Source organism: Balaenoptera borealis (assembly GCF_965194805.1).
Source record: "Balaenoptera borealis genome assembly, chromosome: 16".
Classification (NCBI taxonomy): Eukaryota; Metazoa; Chordata; class Mammalia; order Artiodactyla; family Balaenopteridae; genus Balaenoptera; species Balaenoptera borealis.
Window position 1 is genome coordinate 88728932 of NC_138872.1, and position 25572 is coordinate 88754503.

Below are 25572 nucleotides of genomic sequence, written 5' to 3' on the forward strand. Positions count from 1 at the left end.
TGGCGGCCTCCACACGCCACCCCCACAATCTGAGCCCCCATGAGGTGAGGTTCCCGCTGCTGTCTGGCAGTGCCGCCCCGGTGCGCTGACCCGGCCCAGTTCTCAGGGCTCGGCTTCTGGCACTGCCAGGCCGTTGTGGAGGGGCTGGGGGGGCATTTGCTCACTTGTTCCGCCAGCAGCACGTCTGCGTCCATGTGGTCGCGTGTTCTGGGAACCGGCGGGCGGCCCTCGGCTTCCGGAGCTGGTGGCACAGGAAGTGACTCACCACGGGGACCTCAGGGCGAGCGGCACACGGAGTCGGGGTTTCTGTCTGTCCTGAGCTCGGGGCCTGGACCAGGCCTCTGGGGGCGGGGGCTGTTCTGTCTCACACCACAGGAGGAAACTGAGGCAGGAGCCGCGGGCCCGGGGCGGCCACGGCCGCAGAGGGGGTGGCAGGTGGAAATGAGTGCAGGCTGCGGCTCTGACCCGGGCTCAGGCTGCCAGCCCGGCCACCTCCTGTGGGCTTCGCTTTGGGTTAAAACAACACCAGCCCAGGAAGCAGAGGAGACCGACGAGGCTGCCTCGTCCCGGCGTCTCCAGAGCTGCCCCCTTCAGAGGTGCCGAGGGGTCGGCTGGCTCCAGGCTCAGGTCTCGGTCCTTCCTCGGGCCCTGACCGCTGTGTGGGCTTCTTCTTCACCTCGGTCCCTCTGCTGTCACCACTCTCCATCCTGTCCCCCGTCCTCTGTCCCTTTCTTGTTTTCTTTCTTTTTTTAAAAATAAATTTATTTATTTATTTCTTTATTTTTGGCTGTGTTGGGTCTTCGTTGCTGTGCTTCATTGCGGTGGCTTCTCTTGTTGCGGAGCACGGGCTCTAGGCGTGCAGGCTTCAGTAGTTGTGGCACGTGGGCTCAGTAGTTGTGGCTCGCGGGCTCTAGAGCGCAGGCTCAGTAGTTGTGGTGCACGGGCTTAGTTGCGCCACGGCATGTGGGATCTTCCCAGACCAGGGCTTGAGCCCGTGTGCCCTGCGTTGGCAGGCGGATTCTCAACCACTGAGCCACCAGGGAAGTCCCCCCTTTCTTGTTTTCTTGCTCAAATGTCGATTGAGCACTCGTGTGCTGGACACTTAGAAAGCCCCGAGGATACACTTTTGGGGACATGGCCCCTGCCCTTGGGGCTCATAGTCGTCGGGGAGACACCCTGGAAGGGCCTTCCCAGTGAGCATCTTGCCTCTGGGCCTCTACCCGTCCTTTCCCTCTGTTCTCATTCCTGCTCTGACTTGCAAACTTCTATGCATCCTTCGAGACCCCACCCAGGCAGAGCCACTGGGCTGATGACCGAGATCGGGGCTCTCCCTCGTGCACAGGGTCCCACAAAGATTGGGTCCTGCTTTCCACCCCCCGGAATGTCCTCCCTCTTCTGTGTTCCTTGGAGTCACACAACTTCTCTAGTTCAATCCCGAAGATGTCGCCAAAGTGCCGACTCGTGTCACCAGAGCGTGTGGCTAAGTGAGAGTTGAAATGACCCTGGGGATGGCACGTCGGAGCCCGGGTTCTCCCCAGCGAGCAGATGCAGGGACGGCTGACCTTTGGCCCAGAGCCTGTCCTTGTCTTTCGAGGAGCCTCAAGGGCCTACCGCCGGGGTCCCGTGAGATGTGCCTCCCAGGCTAGCGTGCTCCACGCAGATGCGAGAGCCCAGGCCTTGTGGTTTCCTGGCTGCTGCCTGGACCTGGGCCCTCATGCCTGGAGTGGCAGCATCTCTGTGTTACTCCACATGCAGGGTCGGGTGGAGGCCCTGTGGGTGCCCCCAGTACGTCTGCCCCGCCCTCTGTCCCCATTAATCCACCTCCCACCACCCTCCTCGGCAGACCCCGTGCACAGTAAAGATGCCCTCTCCCTCGCAGGGAGGAATGGCCCCAGGTGCTGGCGGCCACCTCCCCTCTGGAGGTGTGAGCACACCGGAGGGTGTGAGAGGCAGGCGCCCACTGGACCCACCACTGCCTGAGCGGAGATGCTGGAACCGGCCACAGGGCTGAGCGCTGGCAGGAACCCTACCTGATGGGTGGTGGGCCCGGGGCGGGGGCTGTCCCCCGAGACAGGCCCCTTGGCCCTAACCTCTCAGCCCTGGGCGTTCTTGCCCACTCGCCCCCTCCGGACTCAGGACCCCCGTCCCAGCAAACTGTAGAGTGCCACGTGCTCTCACCTGCTGGCCCGCACCTCCATCTGTGAGTGAGGGGAGGGGCTGGCTTGGCCCACTTGTCTGGGCAGGACCCCTCCTGGCCCCCAGGGATGTCACCGAGCCAGGTCTCTCCAGGCGGGGGACATGGGGAGGCGACCGTGTGACAGGGAAGTGGGGTCACTTGCTGTAACTGGGGTTACAGGCAGGTCCAGCCCTCCCCGCAGCGGCTCAGGTACGAAGGCAGCTGTGAGATGCCTGAGCCCGGATGTCTGGGCACTGTGGGCGGATGCCACTTTCCGGCTGACTCTCCAATTCGGGACAGTCAGCCCGGATGGGACAAGGCGGTGGCTTGGGGGCCGCCCCTCCGTCAGTCTCATCAGAGTTTCCAGCTGCTGGTGGGCGTGGGAGGGCCGGGCGGGGCGAGGGAGCCTGCAGAGGGAGCCCCTGTGATGTGGGCGTGAGCACACGATAAACATGCAGGGCCCGAGCCTTGTGGGAGAGGCCGCGTTTAAAGGAATCAAAAGATGCTCAGTCAGGAACCTGGGGTGAAAAAGTGGCCTGCTGGCTACCAGCACACATTCTAATAATGACTGTTATCACGGCTCTGGGTACGAAGCTGCAGCTTCTCCCAGGCCTGGAGCCGTGTTTTGTTTGCTCCTTTCTGGCTCTGCCTTCAGGGGAGCAGGGGAGTGACCCCTGACCAGGGACTGGCCGCTTGTGAGGGTTCCGAGGGTGGCTTTTAAGGCTTGAGTGAGGCCCATCTTGTGAGGGCGGGGGGAGCGGAGACTGTGTCCATCACGTCGTTGCCCTGAAGCCCCCAGGACGTGCGCTCCCCTCAGAGGCCCCATCCTGGCCTTTAAACGGGCATGGTTTGGGGGTGGTCATCCCGAGCCCCCCTTCTGCAGGCTGGACACTGCCTCTGACCAGCGGCGCCCTGGGGGGGGGACGGCCAGGTGACCGGATGCCAAAAACACCAGCTTGGTTTAAATTACGGTTTTCCAGAGAGACGCGGAGAGTGCTGCCTGCAGCGTGTGTGTCACCGGGAGCTGTAAGCCGTTTTCCTGAGGATAAAAATATCTCCCACTTTGGTTTATTCGTGGAACGAAGCATTTCCACTTGAAAGGACGCTCCTCGGCTGACCTTACAGGCTCAGGAGCACGGTTCCTCCCCGATCCTTCCGGGCCTTTGGTGCTTCAGGGCCTCCTTGTGGGGGGGTGTGTACCCCACCCCAGGCTCCAGTCCCCCCCCCAGGGCTCCCCGTTTCACAAGACGTCTGGGAGGAGAGCCGTTTCCAGTCTCCAGAGGTGGGAGGGGCCTCCCGGGGACAGGGCACCCCAGGCTGTCAGGCTCCGCGGGTCACGGCCCTCCAGTCTGCTTGCCTGGTGTTCTGCTTTTTATTTTTTAATTGGTAAAGTACACATAACATAAAAGTTGCCATCTTAACCGTTTTAAGTGTCCGGTTCAGGGGCATTAAGCACATTCACACTGTTGTGCAACCATCCCCACCATCATCTCCAGAACTTTCTCATCTTCCCAAACTGAGACTCTGTCCCCATTAAACACTGGATCCCCTCCCCCTCCCCCAGCCCCGGGCCCCCACCCTCTCCTTGCCGTCTCTGTGCCCCTGACGCCCCCAGGGACCTCAGAAGTGGGACCACACAGCGCCTGTCCTCCTGGGTCTGGCTCATCCCACTGGGCGTCACGTCCTCAGGGTTCATCACGTTGCAGCAGGTGTCAGAGTTTCCTCCCTTTTGAAGGCTGGGTCACACTCCACTGCGTGGATGGCCCACGTCTTGTTTATCCGTTTACCCGTCGTGCCCGCCGTCGTGGCTGCCACCCTGAGCCGTGCTGCTGTGGGCGACGGGGCTGTGCAGGGACCCGGGCGTCCTGCCCTCAGGCGCGCTCTGCTGACCGGCCACTTCCTGGGCGCTGGGTGGCCGTGGCCCCGAGCCGGCTGTGGAGCTTTCCTGCAGCATCTCACCCACAGGGTGTGTCTGGGGGCCCAGCACCCCTCTCGGTTCCCTGTTGAGGTCCTGGTGGCCCTACTGTGGCCAGAGGCTGCTCTGGAATCACGGACAGGTGACCCAGAGCCCCCCGTGTGGTGGTGGTAATGTGAGGACAGCTCGGGGAGGGGGCCGGTCCTCATGCACACCCCACACCGGGCCCTTGACGGGGCGCATGGTCACCCCGGAAGTAAGTGGCACTTCAGACGCGGATTGGGACCCTGATGGGACCCTGCCTTGTGGCACCTCGCAGAGCGTGGTGTCTGTGGGGGGAGGGCGGGAGGAGGCCAGGAGCGTGGCGGGTTCCGAGGAGGGAACCTGGCTGGCGGCTGGCCTCCCCTGAGGAGTGGCTGCTGACCCCATGGGGCTGGTCCACGTGACTCGGGCACCGAGGACGGGGAGCTGGGAGGGAGTCTCTGTGAGGAGTTGCCTCTCAAGCGAAACCAGACAGTCGGCTTTCCCCGGGTGTTTTGGGCTAAAGAGGGTTGAGGCTCGGAACCGGGTTTACCTGGGAAGAGCGACCAACATACCCAGACTCACCTGCACGGACCCACCTGCTTGGACGCCCCCCTCTCTCTGTGGCCGGAGCCTGGGACGCCGAGGAGCTGGGCCATTAGCTTTTTCTCACCATCTGTGAAACCAAAAACAACAGCGGCTGGCACGCCCAACTCGCTTCCTTGCCCGGGCGGCTCCGGGTGGCGTGGGAAGTGGCTGCGGGGGGCAGGGGGGCTGAGGCCGCAGGAACCCCCCATCCAGTGTAGTGGGTAACTCAGTGACTGATTCTGTCTCCACTCACCCAACAGTTATTTCAGTTGAATTTCCGTTTTCTGTGGAGCCGAGTGTTGAACCGAAGTGTCCCGGGTTTGGGGGCAGGCGGGGAGGCAGCCCCCCTGGCGTTCCCAGCTGCTCGTCTGTTTTGGCGGGGCCCAGGTCCCCATCTCAGGTCCCCCTTGACGGAAACGCAGTGCTACCTGTGATGCTGCTTCTGGGGTCTCACTAAGCAGATTCTTGTGCCTTCAACCCAGTCACCGTCTCCACCTCCGTCCAAAGTCGAGTCGGAGCTGGTCCATCGTGGGCAGGCATGAGCACCACCTGCTGAGATCCTGGCCTCTGGGCTGCACCCCTGGGGGTCTGATTCAGTCGGCCGGTGTCGGGGGTCGGGCGGGGGGCGTGCGCCTGGGTTTCCGCGGGTTCCCAGGTGATGCCGTGCGCCTGGTCCGCACACCACCTGTTGAGTAACGTGGTCGAAGGCTGTGTTTCTGGGACGCCCCTCGCTCCTCCCTGCTCCCCTCCCACCGCCCCGAGCTGGGCTCCAGCTGCAGCGGGGGGGGGGGGGGGGGGGCGGGCATCCCAGATGTGAACCTGGCCTCAGCTGTGCTGGAACCTTCTGGTCCTGAGACGACCATCTCCCTGTGCGGTCTTGCTGCATCCAGTGACCTCCGAGTTCAGTCCTGCCTCAGGGCCTCAGCTCGTCCTGTCCCCCCGCCTCAGACCTCTTCCCCCTGGTCTTTTCAGGGGGCCCCTCAGGCTGGGCTCGGATTCCCCTCCTCGGAAGTCCTCTCTGGACGGTCTGGACTGGGGCTCTCCCTTCCCTTGTCTTCAGGGCCTGCGCTCGTTTTCATGACAGTTACGCTTGTGTGATGATCACCGGCCGGTCGGCCGGTAAGTCCCGGTGAACAGGAATCCACACACTCTTCACCGCTGAACCCAGCAGTTCGAACGTGCAGGGCGCCCAGGGTGCTGGGGGTGACACGGCGGTGACAACGAGTGAACGAATGAACGATAACAGCCGGGCGGGAGCTCTGGGTTCAGCCGGAGGCACCGAGGCAGCGGCGGGAGCAAAAACGTAGCCCAGTAGGGCCTCCCACCACTTTTCTTGTAAAAGAAGGAAAAACAAAAATGAAACAAAGCACGAAGTAGCCCCTTTGCGTGCCAGCTGGGGTGGGGCCGGGCACTGCGCGGCCGTGGTGACAGAGGCCAGTGTCCCGAGAAGGATGGCCCTTTGTGCTCCGTGGGGCGGCCCTGGCCCGTCCTCGCCTCCGCACAATGCTCTTCTCTGACGCCTCTGAGGGCGCTGTCGGGACCTCGGTGAGGAAGGGGTCCTCACGGCCCCCTGGTGACGTGCTCCGGCCCAGGTGCCCTTGGTCCTGTGTGCCCTGCGGCGGCAGCTGCCTACGCGCTCTTTGGGGACGCACCCTGGGGAAGTGGAGGTGCAGCCGCTGCTGGTGCCTCTCCCAAGCCACCTGCCCTGTTGTTCCCCGGGGGGCCCTGTGCTGTTTGGCGGGTGATGGGGTGGCCTGCCCCCCGGCAGCCGTCCGAGGCAGTGCTTCCTTCTTCCCCCGCACACCCTTCCCAGGCTCCGTACGTCCGGCGAGGCTCCCAACCCGAGATCTGCGGTCCTCTGAGCCCACGTCGCTGTGGTGACCCTGCACCGAGGGAGTGGGCGCCGGGGGAGGGCCGGCTGGTGCAGCCTGGGGAGACGGCGTTCAGCAGATCGCGATACCCCGTGACGCCGCCAGTGCACCCCGACCCCCTGCATCAGCCACGAGACTGAGGGCGTTTGGTCACACGCGAGAAGGTTTGAGGCCCCCTTCGGAATCAGAGCTGAAACTAGACAGCACCTGTCACCCACAGCCTGGGGAGTGGCGGTGCGGCCGTGAGAACAGACGGACCGGACCCAGCGCTCAGACTCGCCCGGCACAGAAGGACGTGCTGGGGTTCCTTTCAGCCGCACCGCGGTTATCTGAAGGCACCTGAGCCCTCGAGGGGCCCCGGGAGTTCCTGGCACCTGGAAACATCCCACGCCCTGACCTGAGTGGTGGGCAGACCCACTGCGCTGCACGCTTAGGGTCATACAGGTTAAGGTTTGAGAGTTGTATCCATGCAGAGAGGATTTTACACACGTACAAACCCTGTGGAGGGAGGACCAGCCGCGAGGGGAGCTGGTGCCAGCCCGGCCGTGCCTGGGTCAGCGTGACGGCCCCTCCACAGACTCTGGTCCCCTTTGAGAAAACCGCAGGTGGCGGCTCCGGGGATGCTCTGTGGGGAGCATCTCGGGGCAAAGCCGGGCGGACACGCTCCCTGCCTCCTGGGAAGGATGGGCGTCGCCCTGACTCCTCGAGGGCCTTGCTGAGCGGAAGCTGGTGTCTCTTCTCCCCCACACCCGGCAGGGGCATTGTGCAGGCTCGCCGTGCGGGCAGGGGCTCGCGGGGACAGATGCGCAGGCCCTAGGTCGCTCTGTGAACTGTCACCTCCATTCCCCTGCCACCTTGTGGGCAGGCCGGCCGCTGCTCCCCAGCCTTGCTCACACCGGACTCCGTTATCACCTGCGTGGTGCCCCGCAGACTGGCAATTCTGTGCCTCGGTTATTATCAGGATAATGAGTCATTGATTCCATAAGAATTGCTTCCATGATTCATCGCAATCCATTCTTTCCCGACATGCATGCTTTTTGCCAATGGGAACCATTCTTTAAGCTCATTGACATCGAGGGAATGAACAGTGGTTGTGTTAATTTATAGTAAGCGAATCTGCATAATAAACAATCCAGGCCATTCTTGCAGGATGCGGACGTGCGGTCCCTGGGTAGTAGGGACACTGTGCGGCGGGCGCCGCCCTCCCAGGCTGAAAGGGAATCTTGTCCGCCTTCTGGGCTCGGCCCTCGGCGCCAGCCTCCGCTCCCATTGACCGCAGGCCCGGGCGCTTGGGTGCTGCCCGCGGGGAGCGGAGGCCCCGGGGAGGCTCGGGAAGCCTGGCCCCTTCCCGGCCGCGGGGCCTGCCGATGGAGGTGGCCCAGGGGCCGGGCTGCTCCCCGGAGCCTCGGGCAGCAGGAACGGCAGGGAGGGCTGTCTGTGAACGCAGTGGGCGAGGTGGAGGGGCCCGCACGGGTGGGGCGAGAGCGCCATGGCAGGGTGACTCCCTGGGGTGCGGTCAGGGAGCCCGAGGCCCAGGTGGACAGCCCGTCTCTAGTCGGTGAGGAGCTGAGTCGCAGGCCGACCTGGGAGGTGGCGGGACTCGCTCTCCTGCGGACCAGGAGCCGGAGCGGTGCATCCACCTGGGGCCTGGCCGGTCTCGTCGGCACTGACCGCTGAGGGCCTCCGCCTTTGTGCCCGTCCAGCCTCGGCTCTGGGTAGGGCTGGGCGTGAGGTGGGCGCCTTGGCCGATCCTGGGCCTGGGCAGGGCAGTGCCGAGTTCTGCCCGCCTGCAAGGGATCTGGGGGCTGCAGCGGCCTTGTGCCCTCCTGGGGGATGGAACGGGGGGCTCCCCGCGCAGGAAGCAGCAGTGTAACCCCAGGCCCCCAGGACGCTGTCCCTCTGTCCCCCAAAGGTGTATGTGGACGGAGGGTGGGTGGCCCCAGCCCCCGTGACGCTGTCCCCCTGTTCCCCAAAGGTGTATGTGAACGGAGAGTGGGTGACCAGCATCAGCGAAGGCGGCAGCTTCGGGGAGCTGGCCCTCATCTACGGCACCCCCAGGGCAGCGACTGTGAAGGCCAAGACGGACCTCAAGCTCTGGGGCATCGACCGGGACAGCTACCGGCGCATCCTCATGGTGAGTGAGCGGTGCCTGCGTGGAGACTTCGCCAGGGCTGGGAGGGCAGCCAGCCGAGTCTGATGCCCACCAAGCATCTCACGGGAACCCTGGTTGTGTCCAGGTGGGGGCCATAAGTAGGGATGAGAAGGGTGGTGAGTGTCGGGAGGGGGTTCAGGAAGGTTACCCAAGAGGCAGGCAGACAAAAGGGAAGCCCCTTTTGCTTTCCTCCCCAATTCTCCTTACAACTGTCTGGAATGTGGTTGTGATGGCTGGAGTTCCAGCTGCCATTCTTGACCATGAGGTGGCGTTCCCCAAGGTGGTGGAGTGAATCACTGAGAGGAGCCTGGCCTCTGGGGGCACAGTGGGACCGCAGTACCGGGCAGGCTGTTGGCCTCTAGGATTCCTTACTTGGGGACTGTCGTTTTAGGTTTTCTCACATGCAGCCAGCCCCTCTCTCAGTTGGCACGGTGTGGGTGCAGGTGCGCACACCTGTGCAGGCTCACCATGGGGCTGTCGGGAGCAACGGGGCAGGTGTTCACGGAAGGCTCCGGAGAGGAGCCCGTGCGCTGAGAAGGCCCCTCCCAGGCAGAAGAGGCGGGACCTTCCCGTGCCCGCTGAGTGTCCGTCCTGCACACGCACTGCCGGGTTCTCGGCGCTGGGACCCGTCGGGGAACTGGGAGGCTGACGTGCTGGTGGAGATGACGGAGCAAACATACATCTCCTGTCGACAGTTTCCACGGAGAATGATAGAGCAGAGAGGGGCAGAGGTGGGGGCAGGGGCTGATGTTTTAAAGAAAGCCCTGAGACCCCCCTCCCTGAGACCCCTTTTGTGACGAGGTGGTGTCGAGCAGAGGCCCAGAGCAGGGAGCCCTTGGCTGTCCAGGGGGAGAGTGTTCGGGCAGTAGAAACAGCCAGTGCAAGGGCCCTGGGGTGCAGGCCTGGCTGGCCTGTTCGTGGACCAGTGGGGAGACAGGATGCTGGGATCCTGTGGTGGGTGGGGCAGGGGCCTGGACTCAGACGCTGAGTGCACCGGGAGCCCCGGCAGGAGTGTGGGCAGAGAAGTGGCAGGAGCCGCCCTGGACCCGGTGATGCCCGGGCACTTGGGGGCCTTCTGGGTGAGAGTGGAGAGAGTCCCGATTCGGGAGGGGTGGAGGGAGGTCCTGGCTGGCCACTCTGGTCTGGGGGTGGTTCGCTTGTGGCCGCAGGTCTCCGGGCAGAGGCCCCTGGGAGCTGAGTGCCCCGTCCTCGCGGAAGTCACACTCCTTGGCTGTCCGTGCTCGCCAGTGGTGACCGCTGGGCCAGGTGCTTTTCTGCTGGTCAGGGGTGGTGCTGGAGGACCTGGGCTGGGGTAGGCTCATTCCTGAGGGCAGCCCCCAGGGGCTGGCGATGGTGTTTGCTCAAAGGCGGCTCCTGTGGGCCTGGGATCCGAGGAGTCCCGATGGCCTGGAGGGAGGTGACCAAGGTGAGCACATTGCTGCGAGACCCCGGGGCTGGACGTGCCGCTGCCAGGTGCCCTTCGGGCCTTGGTTGTCTCCTGAAGACCAGCCTGGGCGATGCAGTTGCTGGGGCGGGGGCTGTGGTTTGGGATGCCCTGGGGGAGGCCTGGGGAAGGTCTGGGATGTTTAGGACAGGCTCTGTGAGCTCAGTCCCAGCTGAGCCTGGAGAGCCGGTCCTGCCCCGGGGGCCCCTCCAAAGGGCAACGAGGGAGAAGGGGTTGCCGGCTGCCGTCCCGGCTCCGCTGTAGCTCCTGGCCCTTCGTGGTGCAGGGAGGGGTCAGTTCCGTCCTGGGGGCATCTGTTCCGTGGGGCTCGTCGTCTGTGCACTCGGGGGTCATCCACTGGGGTAGGCCCTGCCCTGCCCTGGGAGGTGAGTCCTCGTGGAATGCGCCTCCCGCTCTTTGGTCTTAAACCTGCCCATTCCTGTTTTCTCCGGGAGAGATCACTGTCTGTTGGGGGAGGCGCCCCAGGCACCCTCCCCCTCCCTGTCTCCTCTGGACACACCTGGCCCGTTGCATAAGCCATTGTTTCTCCGCCATCGTCTGAGTCGTCCTTGGCTGTGGGATTTTTGTGGCTGGAACAGTACATTCAGGGAAGTTCCCAAACCACCGAGGCAGCTGGCGCTTCCTCTGTTTTAATTCTGGATCCCCGGGCACTAAGAATAGCCGCGGCTGTGCTGGGAGCCTACAGAGCCCCTGCGTCTCGGGAAGAAAATGACAATGTGGCCCACTCGGAAGGGAGTGTCTGTGGAAGGCGTCCGTTGCTGCATCAGCCCGTGGCTTGGGCGGACTCGGATGCGCCCATCGTGTGACGAGCGGACCCTGAGCTGGACACGCGTGGGGGACGCGGGATGGAGGCCGGTAGTGTCTCCAGGGAGAGGACCACCCACCTCTGAATCCCCGAACATCTGACCCGAGAGGTTCCGCCGCTCCACGTGCTGCAGACAGACGGACGGACGGATGGAGCTTGGCGAGGCCAGCCACGTGCGCCACCTCTGAGCAGGACGGGGGCTCGACCCCCTCCGGGCCCCCAGGCAGGGGCCAGCACCCCCGGACTTCATTCTTTCAAGCTTCAGTACCTTTTGTTCACCCTGAATCTTATGTGAGACCTCAAGTGGGGATTGATGAGTGCAAAATCCTGTTGTGGAGTCTGGGCTGGGGTCTCCAGAGCCCCACTTGCCTGGGGGGGCCCGAGACCCCCGGAACCAGGTCCTGAGCTGCAGCGCTGAGCTCCCACCCCACCTGCTTGGGCCCCTGGCTCCCATCCATGAAGTGGGGCAGCAGGGGCCTGGGACCCCCTTCTCGTGGGAGCTGGGGCGGGGTGTGTGTGTGTGTGTGTGTGTGTGTGTGTGCGCTTCATTGAATGGCTGCAGGGCTGGTCGGGATTGAACATGTAAGGGGAAAGGTGTTCGGAGTGGTCGGTCCAGGTCGAAGGGTCATCTTACCCGACGTAGATTCCCCCTCAGCCTGGCGGGTTCGCACCCTCCCCCGAGCTGCGCCCCGAGCGGCCCGGGGGGCAGGCCCGCTGTGAACGCTCTGTACCCAGGGGTGTGTGTGCTATGGCCAGAGCCCTGCGGTCCGCCGGAACCCAGGCCCCCAGCCCGTCCTTGGGGCCGGCTCAGTCCATGCAGGTGGGGCCTGGGGGGCAGTGGGCCTGGATTTCACGGACATTTTAGGTTCCAGTCTTAGGACAGAACGCTTCCGCGGGACAGCGGGGTGCAGCGAAGGTGCAACAGAAGGAACCTCACGTTGGGCATCGGGGTTCCGGGCTGGCCTCACGCCTGCGCCAGTGGGTCGGGGCTGGGGGCGGGGCCGTGTCTCCAGCTACAGGCAGCCCCGAAGTGAGGTTCCAGGCCCCGCTGCTGGCGGTGAGGTGGGAGGTCAGGGAGTGCTGTCTTCCCCTCCCTGCCCTGCCCATCCATCCCCATCCATCTGTCCCGGGTCAGGTGAGGGCGCCGGCTGTACTGCCCTGCGGGGGGAGGGGGGAAGGGGCACGTGACGAATGGGCGGCTGCAGGGGCAGGAGGACGTGCGAGGCGTGGCCGGTGCTGGTGGTGGGACGTAGATGGTCTTTCTCCGCGGTCTCTGCTCCTCAAAGTCGGCCCGACGGGACCCCAGCACAGGGATGTGGAAACCGAGGCTGCAGGAACCAGGGAGATGGGCGGAGCTGAGCCGGACCAGGCCCCGTCCCCGCCGCCGACCAGCGTGGGTCCTCTGCAAGCATCCATGAGGACGAGGGTTCCAGGCCCCGCTGGCTCCTTCCCTCAGTGTGGCCTTGGGCAGGCCCCGTACCTGTGACGGGAGTTGTACGTAGGGCCAGCCTCACCAGGCACAAAGCCCACCTTGGGGTTGCCGGCAGATGCGCTGCAAAGCCCCCCAAGTGGGGGTCCTGGCAGCCCCCAAGGTGACGGGCCGGCGCCCCGGACACCTGTGTGATGCATGAACCGACAGTGGGGGCTCCCGGCCCTGCCTCCCCGGCCGTCTCATCCCAGGAGGAAAGCTTCCGACGGGAGGCGCCGTGGTCAGCCTTGGAGGCGGGTCTCCTTGCCCGAGGGTCCCGGGCGGCCACCTCCAGCTGTCATCCTGCGGCGGGAGATGGATGGGCCAGTTGTGCCGAGCTTTAATGTCTAGGGTTCCTGGGCAAACACGCCTGCATTCCAGCGGGTGGGCGTAGCTGCTGGGAGGTCAGCGGGAATATAAATTATCTTTCAAAAGAAACGCCTTTCTCGAGGCCGGTGGGGTCTGAGACGGCTCGGCTTGGGCTGGGGGCTGGGGGATGAGCTGAGCTGAGCTGAGCATGCCGCCACGGCAGGCGTCCAGACCCGCCGCAGGCGGACACACAGGGCTCCAAGGCTCCTGGGCTCTGCCACTGACCGCCTGGACGCCGTGTCCCCTCCACGGCCGCCCGCCGGCGGTGCAGGAGCCCCATCTGCGCCCTCTTGGTCCAGTTATGATGTGGTCTTGGGTCCCAGCCCTGTGGGGCTCTTTGCCTGATGGAGGGGCCCTGGGGTGTCTCTGAGCTTCTGTGAGGGAGGCAGGGAACCTCCAGGATTCCAGATTCGAGACTCGCAGCCTCTTTAGCGCTGGTCTGGCCCTGAGCCACGGAGAGCCGATGGGGAGTCTGAGGCCGGGTCGGGGGGCGGTGCCGAGGTCCTCCCACCATGTCAGCTGATCGATGTCTGCTCGCGTCACTTTCACAGAATCCTGTGGGACAGGAATTAAGATACCCCATCATCCAGATGAGGAAACTGAGCCTCAGAGAGGGGCAGCTGGCTCGGGGCGTGTGGATACGGAGTGAGGGGTGGGATTTGAACCCGGGGCTTCTGAACCCGCTCGAGGTTCAGGCCTCCTGGCTCCCCCCATCCCGTGGGTCTGGATGAGGCCCAACCTCACGTGTGCGGTTAGGACGGAGACCCCGGAGGGGGAGGTGCAGGGAGGCCTGGGCCGCGAACGGAGGCCGCCGCTCAGGCCCTTGCTTGTTCGAGGGGCTTCCGGGGTCTCCTTTTAGGAGTTCAGAGTCACTTGGGGGATTTGGGAATGTGGAAGGGGTCGAGGCACGAAGCCCTTCTGAACACCTGCTTCTCTGTGTCTCCCCCTCCCACAGGGCAGCACGCTGAGGAAACGCAGGATGTACGAGGAGTTTCTCAGCAAGGTCTCCATCCTGGGTGCGCGCCCCCCACCGGCCGCCCGGGGCTGCGGCCCAGCCGTTTCCACATGCCGTGCAAGTTTGGGACACGCATGCGTGCTCACACCTGTGCAGTGCGCCCACACACACACATGCACACACATACAGATGCATCGTGTTTGCAGGCATGTACGTGCCCACGAACACACACACACACACACACACACTGTGTCCGCCCTCCATCCATCCGTGCTTTGCGTGTCCGTCTCTCTACCATCAGCGCCATTCTCTCCACGTTGGTCCATTTGGAGCTCGTGACTGTGCCCACCTGTGTCGAGCGTCTTTCCTGACCTGTTTGGGTTTTCCTCCATGGGGGTTCTCGTGTGCCCCCCGCTTTTCTCGTCCTGGGATCTGAGAGACACGTCGGCTACATTTCCATTGACTGCCGGGAGTGTCAACAAGGTTCTCTGCAGCAGAAGTTTCTCAACGTTTTGAAGTTGCTTTGACATACACGACCATGACGTATCATTCTGGACCAGCCTGCCCAGTAGAACCTTTGGCAGCGATGCAGGCGTTCCTTATCTGTGTGGAGCACTTGAGAATTTTAATTTTATGTCATTTTAATCAGTTGGAATATGAATCAGTGTGTGTCTAACAGCTCCCCTTAAGGACAGGGAAGGGGACCCACTTGGGAAAGTGAGTGACGTCTAAGTGCTAAGGCCCTGGGAACGGCGGGAAATAACCGTCCAGCAGGAGTTCCTGCGGGAACATCACAGCCTTAAAAACCCCAGGCTGGACTTCTGGGTGCAGGTGGTGAGTGAGGCTTAGCCTCCTTTTCTAAGAACCTTTGGAGTGAGAAGGAGAAGAAGCAGGTGCACTTTCGTGGGTGCAAAGGCGTCAAGGAGACAAGAATATACAATGGAGAAAAGACAGCCTCTTCAGTAAGTGGTGCTGGGAAAGCTGGACGGCTGCATGGAAAAGAATGAAGTTAGAACACTCCCTAACATCACACACAAAAAACCCCTCAAAATGGATTAACGACCTAAATGTAAGACTGGACAGTATAAAACTCCTAGAGGAAAACATAGGCAGGACACTCTTTGACATAAATCACAGCAAGGTCTTTTTGGCTCTGTCTCCTAGAGTAATGGAAATAAAAAACAAGAATAAACAAATGGGACCTAATTAAACTTAAAAGCTTTTGCACAGCAAAGGAAACCATGAACAAAACGGAAAGATGACCTACGGACTGGGAGAAAATATTTGGAAGTGATACTACTGACAAGGGATTAATTTCCAAAATATACAAACCGCTTATACAGCTCAATATCAAAAAAATAACCCATTCAAAAAATGGACAGAAGACCTAAATAGACATTTCTCCAACGAAGATATACACATGGCCAACAGGCACATGGAAAGATGTTCAACATTGCTAATTATTAGAGAAATGCAAATCAAAACTACAATGAGATCCCACCTCACACTGGTCAGGATGGCCATCATCAAAAAGTCTACAAATAACAAATGCTGGAGAGGGTGTGGAGAAAAGGGAATCCTACACTGTTTTTGGGAATGTAAGTTGGTGCAGCTACTAGGGAAAACGGTATGGAGGTTCCTCGAAAAACTAAAAATAGAGCTACCATATGATCCAGCAATCCCACTCCTGGGCATATATCCAGACAAAACTATGATTCAAAAAGATACATGCACCCCAGTGTTCATAGTAGCACTAGTCACTATAGCCAAGACATGGAAACAACCTAAATGTCCATGGACAGATGAATGGATAAAGAAGATGTGGTGTATATATATATATACAAAGGAATACTACTCAGCCATAAAAAAGAATGAAATGATGCCATTTGCAGCAACATGGATGGACCTAGAGATTATCCTACTAAGCAAGTAAGTCAGAAAGAAAAATACCATATGGTATCACTTATGTGTGGAATCTAAAAAAATGATGCAAATGAACTTACTTACAAAACAGAAAGAGACTCACAGACATAGAAAACAAACTTATGGTTACCAAAGGGGGTAGCGGGGGTTAGGGTGGGGTGGGATAAATTAGGAGTTTGGGATCAGCAGATACACACCACTGTATATAAAATAGATAAGCTGCAAGGTCCTACTGTACAGCACAGGGAACTATATTCAGTATCTCGTAATAACCTATAAGGGAAAAGAATCTGATAAAGGATATATATATATATATATATGTATATATATATATATATATGTATATATATATATATATATATATATATAGAACTGAATCACTTTGCTATACACCTGAAACTATCACAACTGTACTTCAATTAAAAACATGGTTAGGGGGCTTCCCTGGTGGCTCAGCAGTTGAGAAGCTGCCTGCCAATGCAGGGGACACGGGTTCGAGCCCTAGTCTGGGACGATCCCACATGCCGCGGAGCAGCTGGGCCCGTGAGCCACAATTACTGAGCCACAATTACTGAGCCTGCGCGTCTGGAGCCTGTGCTCCGCAACAAGAGAGGCCGCGATAGTGAGAGGCCCGCGCACCGCGATGAAGAGTGGCCCCCGCTTGCCGCAACTAGAGAAAGCCCTCGCACAGTAATGAAGACCCAACACAGCCAAAAATAAATATAAATAAAATAAAAATTAAGAGCTTTGAGATATAATTTTAAAAAAATTGGTTAATAAAAAAAGAGACACGGACATGGATGGTCATTTCAGCAATTCCTACAATGACAAGAAAGTAGAAACAACCTAAAATCTGTCATCGCAGGAAGGTCCTGGCGCCCGGGTGTTTGTGTGGGGCAGGTTTATACTCCAGTAAAGCACATGGACTAGGTCTCCGCGTGTCAACACGTGTCAACATGGATCTCGGACACACAAGATGGCGCAGATGAAGGTGCGTCTCTGCACAATTTTGGCAGCGCTGGGTCGTGTTTACGAAGCTGTGTTACAGTAAAGGTGTAAGACCACCAATGGGGAGGAAACTCACCAAACCCTTTAAGATTTAAAAAAAAAAAAACCCACCAAATCCTTAATAGTCACAGCCCCTGCGGAAGGAGGGAGAACTCAAATCGAGACAAAGGGTTTCATCGGTAACATGACGCGTCTGCAAGGAACAGCTCTGAGGCAAACATGACCAAGTAGTCCCGTGATTTCATTCAGGACAGATGCTGGTTGTGTTGTTCCTTCTACTTTTCTGATTATTTTTTTTCCAAATTACAGAAAGAAGGACACGACTGCTTGGAGCTAGTGACATGGGGGTGGTGTGAGGGGGTGGGGGGAAGGTGGGGGGCGGCCGGGCAACGGCGGGGTCCGGTCCCCCGGCAGAGGACACGGCGCAGGCCTGGGGGACGGATGTGGAGGTACACCTGCTGCAGGATGGCTGACCAGCCGGCGCGCCCCTCCCGGCCCCTCCTGCTCCAGGGCGGTAGCAGAGGCGGCTCAGGGGGCCTGCCCTGACCCTATTTCAAGGAGAAAAAGCAGGCTTCAGGCCTCCAGGCAGGAAAAGGGGGTCTCCTGGGAGGGGAGCCGGGGTCAGGCTCAGAGCTGGGCGACAGCGGCCGTGAGGCAGGGCCCGAGGGTCCGCGTTCTCCCGAAGCGTCGGCCCCGAGGCCAGTCCCTTCCGGGTGGGTGTGCCTGCCCCTTGGCTGCCACTGACTGAGGGCTGCCTTCTGTGTCTCTTCTGCGGTGTGTCCGCCACTCTCCCTGGCAGCGTTGAGACCCCCCTCCAGAAGGGCAGCGTTGGGAGTGGCCCCACCTGGCCAGTCACCGTTTTCCCACCTGAGCTGACCGTCCACACCTGGGACCCAGGGATCTGAACACAGTAAAAATGCCCCCAAAGCTTCCGCTTCAGAAATCGGGGCCAAGGAATCGCCCCGATCTCCGTCTCTTCCAGCAGTTCTCTCCCGGGATTTACGCTGCTGAGGGTGGAAGCTGTGACTCTCCGACCTCGGGACTGGGGTTCCAGGTCCCAAATGCAATAGAAAAACCCACCGCTCAAACAGGAGGAAGAGAACTTCCTAAGCCCAAGGCTGTAAAATCAAACGCCTCTCATCACCCTGGAGGGAAACGAAGCAGCAGTCACACGTTTACCGGCACCGGCTTCCGCCTTGGCACCAACCGTGACCCTCCAAAGTCACCTGCGTCTTCGTCACGAGGTGGCCATGCCGGCCTTCTGAGGGTGCCCGGGGTCTGGATCACGGGGCAGCTCCCGTCCGGTATGGAGGCTGCTGGACCAGCGTGCTGGCAGCGGCTCCAGAATCTGCTCCAGCCCCGGGGTTGGTCAAAAGCGTGTCCTTTTCAACGTGTGGCCCTGGCAGGAGTTTTCAAGCAGAGAAATCCCCCTCCTAATCGAGATCTAAAATAAATGCTTTGCTTTGTATTTTTAGCGGCTGACCTACATAAGTGCAGCTGATAAGTGTAGGCCAGAAAAGTTTCTTTGGCCAAAAAAGAAACAGTTAATCAGGCAATCATTAATTTCTTATAAAAGGAGCATGCTATTATTTTTTTCCTTCCTGAGGGCTAGGGGTGGAAAATGACGGGGAAGGGAAGGCGTGAGAAAGGGTGGAAAGATATACAGAATTTGCAAGTATCAAAGTAAGCTTGCCGTTGGAATGAAGTATTTTGACCTAAAATAATGGAAGGTATACTACAGCTCTATCACAACGTAAAGACAGTTGTATGCTCTTTGAATGGCACTGAATGGTGCCTCTGAATTATTTAAACCCCTTAGTAGCCCTAGTGCTGAGCTGTGATTATACTGTTTGCAAAAATATAGGCAGCTCTGTTCTTTTGAAGATAACAAAGGCATTTCATCCTGGGTTGACTTGGACTCAACGTCCAGTGCCTGTCATTTATGTTAAGCCTGTGATGTAGGTTAGAATCGCTCCCAGTTCTGAATCCTGTCCACCTGCTGAGCCGTGTACACCCTGGGCCCAACTCACTTGTGAAAATACCCGGGCCTCCTGCACAGAAATTTGCTTTCTGTTTTGTTCATCCTGTGATGTAGCAAAGCCTCATCACCCTGGGGCTGGCCATGTGGGTGTTTTCTTAGATTGTCTGGGATGGGGAGCTGACCCCCCGACCCTCCCTGGCCCCCGTGACACCCCCCCCCGTGTCCCCTGCTGCAGAGTCCCTGGAGAAGTGGGAACGTCTGACTGTGGCTGACGCCCTGGAGCCCGTCCAGTTTGAGGACGGAGAGAAGATCGTGGTCCAGGGGGAGCCTGGGGACGACTTCTTCATCATCACGGAGGTGAGTCCGGCTTGGGCATGGGGAGGGCTCTGCACGGTCCCCAGCCGAGGAGGGCCGCCAGGGAGTCGGGGACACCCAGTCTGCACGTGCCCCTCCCCTGGGGACCAGCCGTCCCTGATCCCAGCGCTCCGTTCCCCCACCGCCTTCATCCTGCGTGCGGACAGGCCCCCCACTGGGTATCCTCGCCCTTGAGAATCGCGGGGTCTCCTCCGAGGAAGTGGGTCGGGTCCCCGAGCCCACACGTGTGCAGACATTGCACGGACTGAGCACGCCAGGTGTGCAGGTGAACGTGGGGATCCGAACACGGCCGGGGTGTGGGGGGCGCCCTGAGCCGGAACCCGGCGTGACGAGTGCATCCTCTTGGGGGAGATGTGTGAATTGAGGGCACGTGGGATCTCTCTGTGCTCCTTCTTACAACTGCGTGTGAATGTCAGTGGTCTCCAGTTGAAAGTTTAATTTGGAAGATTGGCGCCAGATTTTTCCACCTGGACCCGCGTGAGTCACTGTTCCCTCCTCCATCCCCCACCACCGCGACAGCTGGCTCTGGGCCGTAATCCGAGGCCGCCACGCTCAGCCTGTCACTGATGGGGGCGAGCAGCTGCGTGACCGGTGTGTCTCCCCCCCGCCTGGGGCTGCGCCTAGGCTATGGTCCCCGGGGCCGCCTCGCCATGGGACCCTCCCCATGACACAGACCCAAAACTATGTGAGTTTGGCTCACTTCCTACTTCCCTGGCCCTCCTGGCGGGAAGAATTTATGTCGCCTGCCGGGGAAAGCACATGCTCCAGCTGCACGTTTTGCCGTTGGAGAATAGGAGCCTTCAGCGCGGCAGAGGCTGGGGCAGCTCGAGTCTGAAACCCCGCTCTGGTCGCGGCCGCGGCCGCAGAGAGGGTCGCTGTGCCGTCCAGAGAGAGTGGTGCCAGCCTTGGGGTTGGTGCAGAGAAAGGAAGTGACAAAGGCTCAACCCCTGGTGACATTTGGCCGACATCGCCGGACTTGGAGCCACTTTCTTGGTGTAAAACAACAGAAGCGACTTCCCAGGCTGCTGCTGTCGGCGAGGATGCCCCGGGTCCCGCTGGCTGGCGCCTGCCCACCTCTGTGCCTCAGTCCACAAACGGAGTCCCGCCCTGTGACCCGCGAGGTCCGCGGGGACTTTATCTGGGCTCCCGCAGCAGCCCCTCCTAGGAGGGCGTGCCTGCGGTTCTTCCCGCCACCTGCCTGCTGATCACGCAGGAAAGATCTGGAAGGCTGTGGGGTCAGCAGGAGAACCACCTCGGGAGGGTCTTGATGGCGCCAGCACAGAGCTTTACAGTGTGCATTTGGGAACCGGGACCTTGCTTACCTCCCGGTCCACATCTCGGCACTGAGCCTGGGGCGGGAGGGCCCTTGGGGTTGCAGCTGAACGATGGACATGGTTCCCACCTGAGCCCCAGGGCTGGGGGTGCTTCTGCAGGAACCCCGCGGGGGCATCCACCCACAGGCAGCATTCCTGTCCTGGGGTGGGTGACTCATTCAACAGTGTTTCTTGAAAGAAAGGGAAAAACCACAGACAGAACAAATGATGATGCCTGCCAGCCAGGTCTCCCCTCCGTAGACCTGAGAGGCCGCAACCCTGCGTTTCAGCTCCCGCCCCGGCCGTGACCTCAGAGAGGTCATCCCAAACCCTCACGCCTGCTCCCCCCAGAAGTGAGCCCTTGGGGTGAAAGTTACGGCTTGACTCAGAACATCTCCGGGGCTTTTCTCTCAGGACTTTGAGGGAACTGTGGCCCCTCGAGGTCTGTGTTTTTTATCTCAGATCGTCCTGCAAAGACAGCTAGTGTCTGGCTCATGGTTTCTGGAAGACGTTCCGGCAGAGACGTGCTCACGCCCTCCAAGTGCAGCTAAGCCTGCCGTCGGACACAGGGGGTGTTGGGCTTTGCACTGGCCTGCACCGTGTTTTTTTAAAAAAACATTTGAATTAATTGTCACTATTTAAAAATCAGGGACTTCCTTGGTGGCACAGTGGTTAAGAATCCGCCTGCCAAGACGCAGACCTACTAGAGAATGGACTTGAGGACACGGGGAGGGGGAAGGGTAAGCTGGGATGAAGTGACAGAGTGTCATGAACATATATACACTACCAAATGTAAAATAGATAGCTAGTGGGAAGCAGCCGCCGCATAGCACAGGGAGATCAGCTCGGTGCTTTGTGACCACCTAGAGGGGTGGGATAGGAAGGGTGGGAGGGAGACGCAAGAGGGAGGGGATATGGGGATATATGTATACATATAGCTGATTCACTTTGTTATAAAGCAGAAACTAACACACCATTGTAAAGCAGTTATACTCCAATAAAGATGCTAAAAAAAAAAAAAAAAGAAAAAAAAGAATCCACCTGCCAATGCAGGGGACTCGGTTTTGAGCTCTAGTCGGGGAAGATCCCACATGCTGCGGAACAATGAAGCCCGTGCGCCACAACTACTGAGCCTGCGCTTTAGAGCCGGCGAGCCACAACTACTGAAGCCCGCGAGCCTAGAGCCCGTGCTCCGCAACAAGAGAAGCCACCACAATGAGAAGCCTGCGCACCACAATGAAGGAGTAGCCCCTGCTCGCTGCAACTAGAGAAAGCCCGTGCCCAGCAAAATAAAACAAAAATCAGGTATTTTACATGAAAACCTGGATCTCTTCTTCTTGAACATCTGGATCTGTCCACTTTGGATCTGCATCCCTGCCTGGCTGCAGCCGGCTGGACCCAAGAGGCGGCTGCCCCGGGTGTGACATGCTCCCCACTTTGCCCCAGACCTCACCCTGCCCCCTTGCCTCACCGGCAGGCTCTGCACACACTTGCAGGCTGTTGAGTTTGCAGCCTCGGTTTCGATGGTTTTGAGGCCGAGGGAATGAGCAGCTCTGGCCGACACAGATAGTCGTCCGTTATTCTCTGGGGCCAAGGCCACGGGTAGAAAAGTTGTGAAGCCGTGTGAAAGACGGGGGTCGGCGGGGGCTCTTCACAGAGCTCACAGGGACTGTGACAGTGGGAGCTTCGAGTGTGACCCCGCGGCTGTGCAGTCTGACTCACCCGTGAGGTCCTTCCCCAAGCACACGCAGACAGCAGGTAGTGGGTCCCAGACGCGGCCATGTCTTGCCCCTGCATCCCTGCTCTGGACCCGCCCTTTTGCTCCGGGAGTGCTGGGCCCTCACTGTGGGCGTGAGCGTGCGTGTGCACGCATGTGTGTGAATGTGCACACGTGCACGTGTGTGTCCGAGCATCCCGCACTTCTCTAGAGCAGCGTGAGTGGTGTGCGCACTGCTTCCTGTGTTTCCTGCGTGTCCCTACCTCCTCGCCCTTCCACTGACGCCCTTTGGGCCGGGGGTGTCTGTCTGCATCGTCTCTGCTGCTCTGGGGCTGGACGTTGTTCTGGCTCATCCATTAAAGGCCGTCAGAGCCGAGTTCCGTGATCGTCTTTGAGGGCGAACCTGGCGCCACGACTGTGTGGTTTGTGTTACGGGCAGCGTGTTCCTTGTAGAATCACCAGGAGATGGTGGTGGGTGGGGTGGGGACCCTCTCCAGGGGCTCCTGACGCCTCCTGCCACAAAAGCTGTCCGAGGAGGGCCGTGGGAGAGCGATTCGGGGACGGGGACACTGCTGGTTCTGTTGAGGGAGTTCAGCTTTGTGGCCGAGTGTCCCCCGACCGCTGACCGAGGGGGTGGCGGTGGGGGCAGAGTCACAGTAACAGCGATGGTTCAGGCCCCGGAGTGTAACCCAGCCCCCTTGGAAGGTACGGTTTTCACAACATCGTAAAATGTATTCGAAGTGGTTTCCTTGGCAACTTGGATTCTTTTCCCTTTTCCTCTGTGGTCCACCAAATTGGGTAAGTCACGGTGGTGCCTGAGGGTTCACAGGCATCCCACGCTCAGAACTGAAATGCAGCCTCAGAGACTTCTGCAGCCTCAAGCCATTGTCTCCCACGGGGCCAGAAGTGGTCACCGGCCGCACCTGAAAGGGGTTTGGTGTCTGCCCCAGAGCCCTGTTCTCTCCCAGGACTACCAAGGTGTGAGCCGACGTGGCCTTTAGAGGACTTGGCGGGAAGATCTGAGCAGATTCCCTCGAACAGGCTGCTTGCACTTGGTTATGTTTCAGCACATCGTCCGCCCCGTGTTCTCGTGACACCCACGAAGCTGACGGCCGGACAGGAAAAGACGTTTCCGCTGCGGATACGCCGGGAAGGGCCCCAGGCCCCGGGACCCGCTGTGAGGGCTGATTTCATGGGTCGACTTGGCCAGGCCTCAGGACCCAGATGTTCGGTCCAACGCGGGTCTCCAGGTGTTTCTGTGAAGGTGCTTCTCAAATGCGGTTGACACCGATGTCAGTTGACCTTGGGTGGAGCCCCTGACCTCTGTGGTGAGCGTGGGCCTCGTCCAGTCAGTTGAAGGCCTCCTTAAGAGGAAGAGGACCGAGGTCCCCCAGGAAGAGGGATTCCCCGCAGCCGGCCTTGGCCTCTGGACTGGGTCCCGGCACCCACTCTTCCCTGCCGTCCTGCCTGCAGAGTTTGCACGCCAGCCCCACGGTCGTGCGAGCAGATTCCCTAACGTAAATCTTTCTCCAAGTGCACAGGCCATTGGTCTTCTTTCTCCGGAGAGCCCTGACCAGTACCACTGCCTTCCGACTCTTCCGGAACAGTCAGGCCTCTGCTCAGGTGGGTGTAGGGGCCCGGCTGCTCCGAGGCCCCAGAGCTGCAGCGGGCGGGGCCCGGGGCTCCTGCCTTGCGTACTGGCTCTGCGAGCGGGGCGGGGCTGCGGGAGCCTGGCTGGCGTCTTCCCGTGGCTGGCAGGCCTGGTGCTGCCCTTTCTCTTTGTGGAAGCAACACCTGCGGGGGCCATGCTGGCCTTGGGGCCAGGCCCCCGGCTCCCTGCGTGTGGACTGGCCGAGTCCCGCTCCTCCCCTGTGGACCGCAGGCCGTGCCAAGGCCTCATCTAGGGGAGCGGGAGCGCGGGCTCCCCCGGGCCCCCGCCCTTGGCTGGGCCTCAGTCCACCCCTCTGCTCTCCTGGGTGGATGCGGGTGAGCACAGCCTGGGGCCGGTGACAGGCTGCTCTGGGAGCTGTTTCCCCAGGTGTGGAGGCTGGCAGAGACCCGCACCTGCACAGACGTGAGAAGCGGCTCCTGCAGGCGCCTGATGAGTCCTTAACAGCACGTGCTGGCCTCTGGGAGCCAGGCGGGGCTGGCAGAGCGGGGCTCGCGTGACCCCAGGGTCTCCGTGCCAAGCCACCTGGCAGGGGGCTCCTTGGCTCTGAGCTCTGTGTGCTCACACCAGCTGTCTCTGAAGCTGTGGGCGCTGCCAGCCCCTCGGACACCTGGCCCCCAAAGCTCCTGGAGCATGTTCTCAGCCGACCAGGGCAGGCCTGCGGTTGTCAACCTGGGGCCTCACAGACGTGAGAGCAGAAAGCACCAGTGGGTCTTCCCAGGGGCCCAAGCATCCCTGGCCCCTCAGGACTCGACCTGCCACAGCCCGGGGGGTTGTAGGTGCCCTGGCTGTTCCCGGGACCTCTTTAATTACCGAGGCCTGAAATGCCCGGTAGCCCGAGGAGCTCTCGGCCGCCCGCGGTGGGACCTGCGGGCGTTCCCGGCTGCGTCTGGCAGGACAGACCCTGGTGGGCCTCCCCCAGGGAGAGAGGGCATGTGGGGCTGGCAGGGAGGGGCCAGACGCGTCGAGCACGTGCCAAGTCCTGTGAGGCTTGCAGACTCAGCTTACTCCCTGGACCTCCTCTCCCTCCAGGAAGACCCTGGGGAGAGGACGTGGGCGGGGCCAGGCCTGGGTCTCAGGTCCCCTCTGCTGCAACCCTCCCCGTGGCCAGATTCCACGCCTGGCAGAACCTCCGGGGCCTGGGGGCAGCTGGACAGGAGCGGGTTTCCTCCCCGCCGGCTCCCAGGCGGGCTGCACAGCTGGAGGCATTGCCATGGAAACGTGAGATTGGATGTGTCTCCTCTGTTTGGAAAGCACTTTTATGAATGTCCACGGTGTTGAAGCAACTTCTAGGCAGCCCCTTTCGGAGCTGCTGTTGGCCGGGGGCTTTGCTAGCTGATCCCAGTGCCTGCTGCTCCCCCCTCGCGTCTGAAGCGTGTCCCGAGTTCGCCGTCGTCTCGGGAACTTCTAGGGAGACTGCTGCAGGCCGCAGTGCACGGATCCAAGGTCACAGCCGTCTGTGACTCAGCCCGTCCGTGCCCCCACTGTGCGCCAGGCCGAGGCTCAGTGTACTGGGGGAGGGGGGTGGGGGGCGATGGCTGCCGCCCCACATGGAGAAGGGAAGGCCAGGGAGGTGGAGCAGTGACCCTGGGTGGCGGTGGGTTGGGCATTGACGTATGAGTAGGAGTCCTCCAAATGGAGAAGGTCGGGGAAGGGCATCCAGAGGAACACTGGGCACGAGGCCAGGGGCGCCAGGTGTGGTGGGAGGTGGGCTGCTGGGGGCTGAGTGGGGGCGGGGGGCAGTGCCAACTTCGGGGAAGCAGGACCACACACACCCTGCGCTCCGGACAAGGAGTTTGGA

The 25572-nt window shown here is 60.6% G+C and overlaps 1 protein-coding gene across 8 annotated transcripts in view; it reads left to right on the forward strand.

Moving 5' to 3' along the window:
• The window catches only part of PRKAR1B (protein kinase cAMP-dependent type I regulatory subunit beta), an 85734-nt gene that overhangs the window by 51993 nt on the left and 8169 nt on the right, over positions 1-25572 (forward strand). For 5 of the 8 annotated variants that reach the window (XR_014235663.1, XR_014235664.1, XR_014235665.1 and 2 more), the window contains exons 7-9: positions 8547-8705; positions 13786-13846; positions 18933-19054. Coding sequence is in view for 4 of the 8 variants with exons in the window: in XM_082360062.1 (XP_082216188.1) it covers positions 8547-8705; positions 13786-13846; positions 18933-19054 (342 nt within the window). In the remaining 4 variants the exon portion in view is untranslated. Of the gene's footprint in view, positions 1-8546; positions 8706-13785; positions 13847-18932; positions 19055-19488; positions 21247-23169; positions 25477-25572 lie in introns of those variants that run through there. The other 3 variants (XR_014235662.1, XM_082360065.1, XM_082360064.1) reach the window with 3 other exon arrangements.